The 695-nt window shown below is 28.6% G+C and overlaps 1 protein-coding gene across 1 annotated transcript; it reads left to right on the top strand.

Moving 5' to 3' along the window:
• Positions 1-4: 4 nt before the first annotated feature.
• Positions 5-567, top strand: DNApol-gamma35 (DNA polymerase subunit gamma-2, mitochondrial; the record flags this gene model as incomplete). Its single annotated transcript, XM_018024219.2, has 2 exons — positions 5-34; positions 110-567. Coding segments are annotated over 2 exons (459 nt in total), but the record flags the coding sequence as incomplete, so codon positions are not given.
• Between the last annotated feature and the right edge of the window lie 128 nt (positions 568-695).

The raw sequence follows: 695 nt of genomic DNA, 5'->3' as shown, positions 1-695 counted from the left end.
TTACCATACAGATGTACAAAAATTACTCTCCCAGGTGGTTTGTTCATATCCTCTTAATTTATAAAAGTGTAGAATTAACAGTTATTTTTATGATGTATTTTATTTTCAGGTTGATAGTAAAAAAGATTTTGCTGACATACAATTGGTTGAACATACGATATCTTTAGATTGGAGTTGTCTTGCACTATTATGCGATGCATATGATATGAATAAATCAACCAGAATGCATATTCACTCAAAGCTAGCACCTCATAAAGTCGCATTTCACATAGAAAGAACAAATAATGAAAAAAATGCTCAAAATGATGATTTGAATCGCTTTGTACTTTACTTAAATAATATGCTGCGAACCAAAGGCCTGAATACGTTATTAACTACTTCCGAACAGATTATAGACACGTGTTTGGTACCTTTTATAGTTTCAGTTGATACGACTAGTCTTGAAAATGGCATTATACATATAAGGGACAGATCAACAACTCTCAGTGAAGCTATACATGTAACTGATTTAGTAAAGTATATTAGTCTGCGCTGTTAATTAACTAATATAGTTTAATTTCACATTAATGAAATTAACATACAAAATATTTTAAATATATTATCAGCATGATTAATTCCTAGTTACTAAAGAAAAATACAATCAATTTGGAAATCACAATATTGTAACACTTTTTTCAATTATTTCATATGTTACA

This window comes from Ceratina calcarata, unplaced genomic scaffold, assembly GCF_001652005.2.
Source record: "Ceratina calcarata isolate Rehan_Ccalc_2016 unplaced genomic scaffold, ASM165200v1 scaffold1174, whole genome shotgun sequence".
Classification (NCBI taxonomy): domain Eukaryota; kingdom Metazoa; phylum Arthropoda; class Insecta; order Hymenoptera; family Apidae; genus Ceratina; species Ceratina calcarata.
Note: the sequence above shows the minus strand (reverse complement) of the source record. Positions and strands in the feature narration are given on the sequence as shown.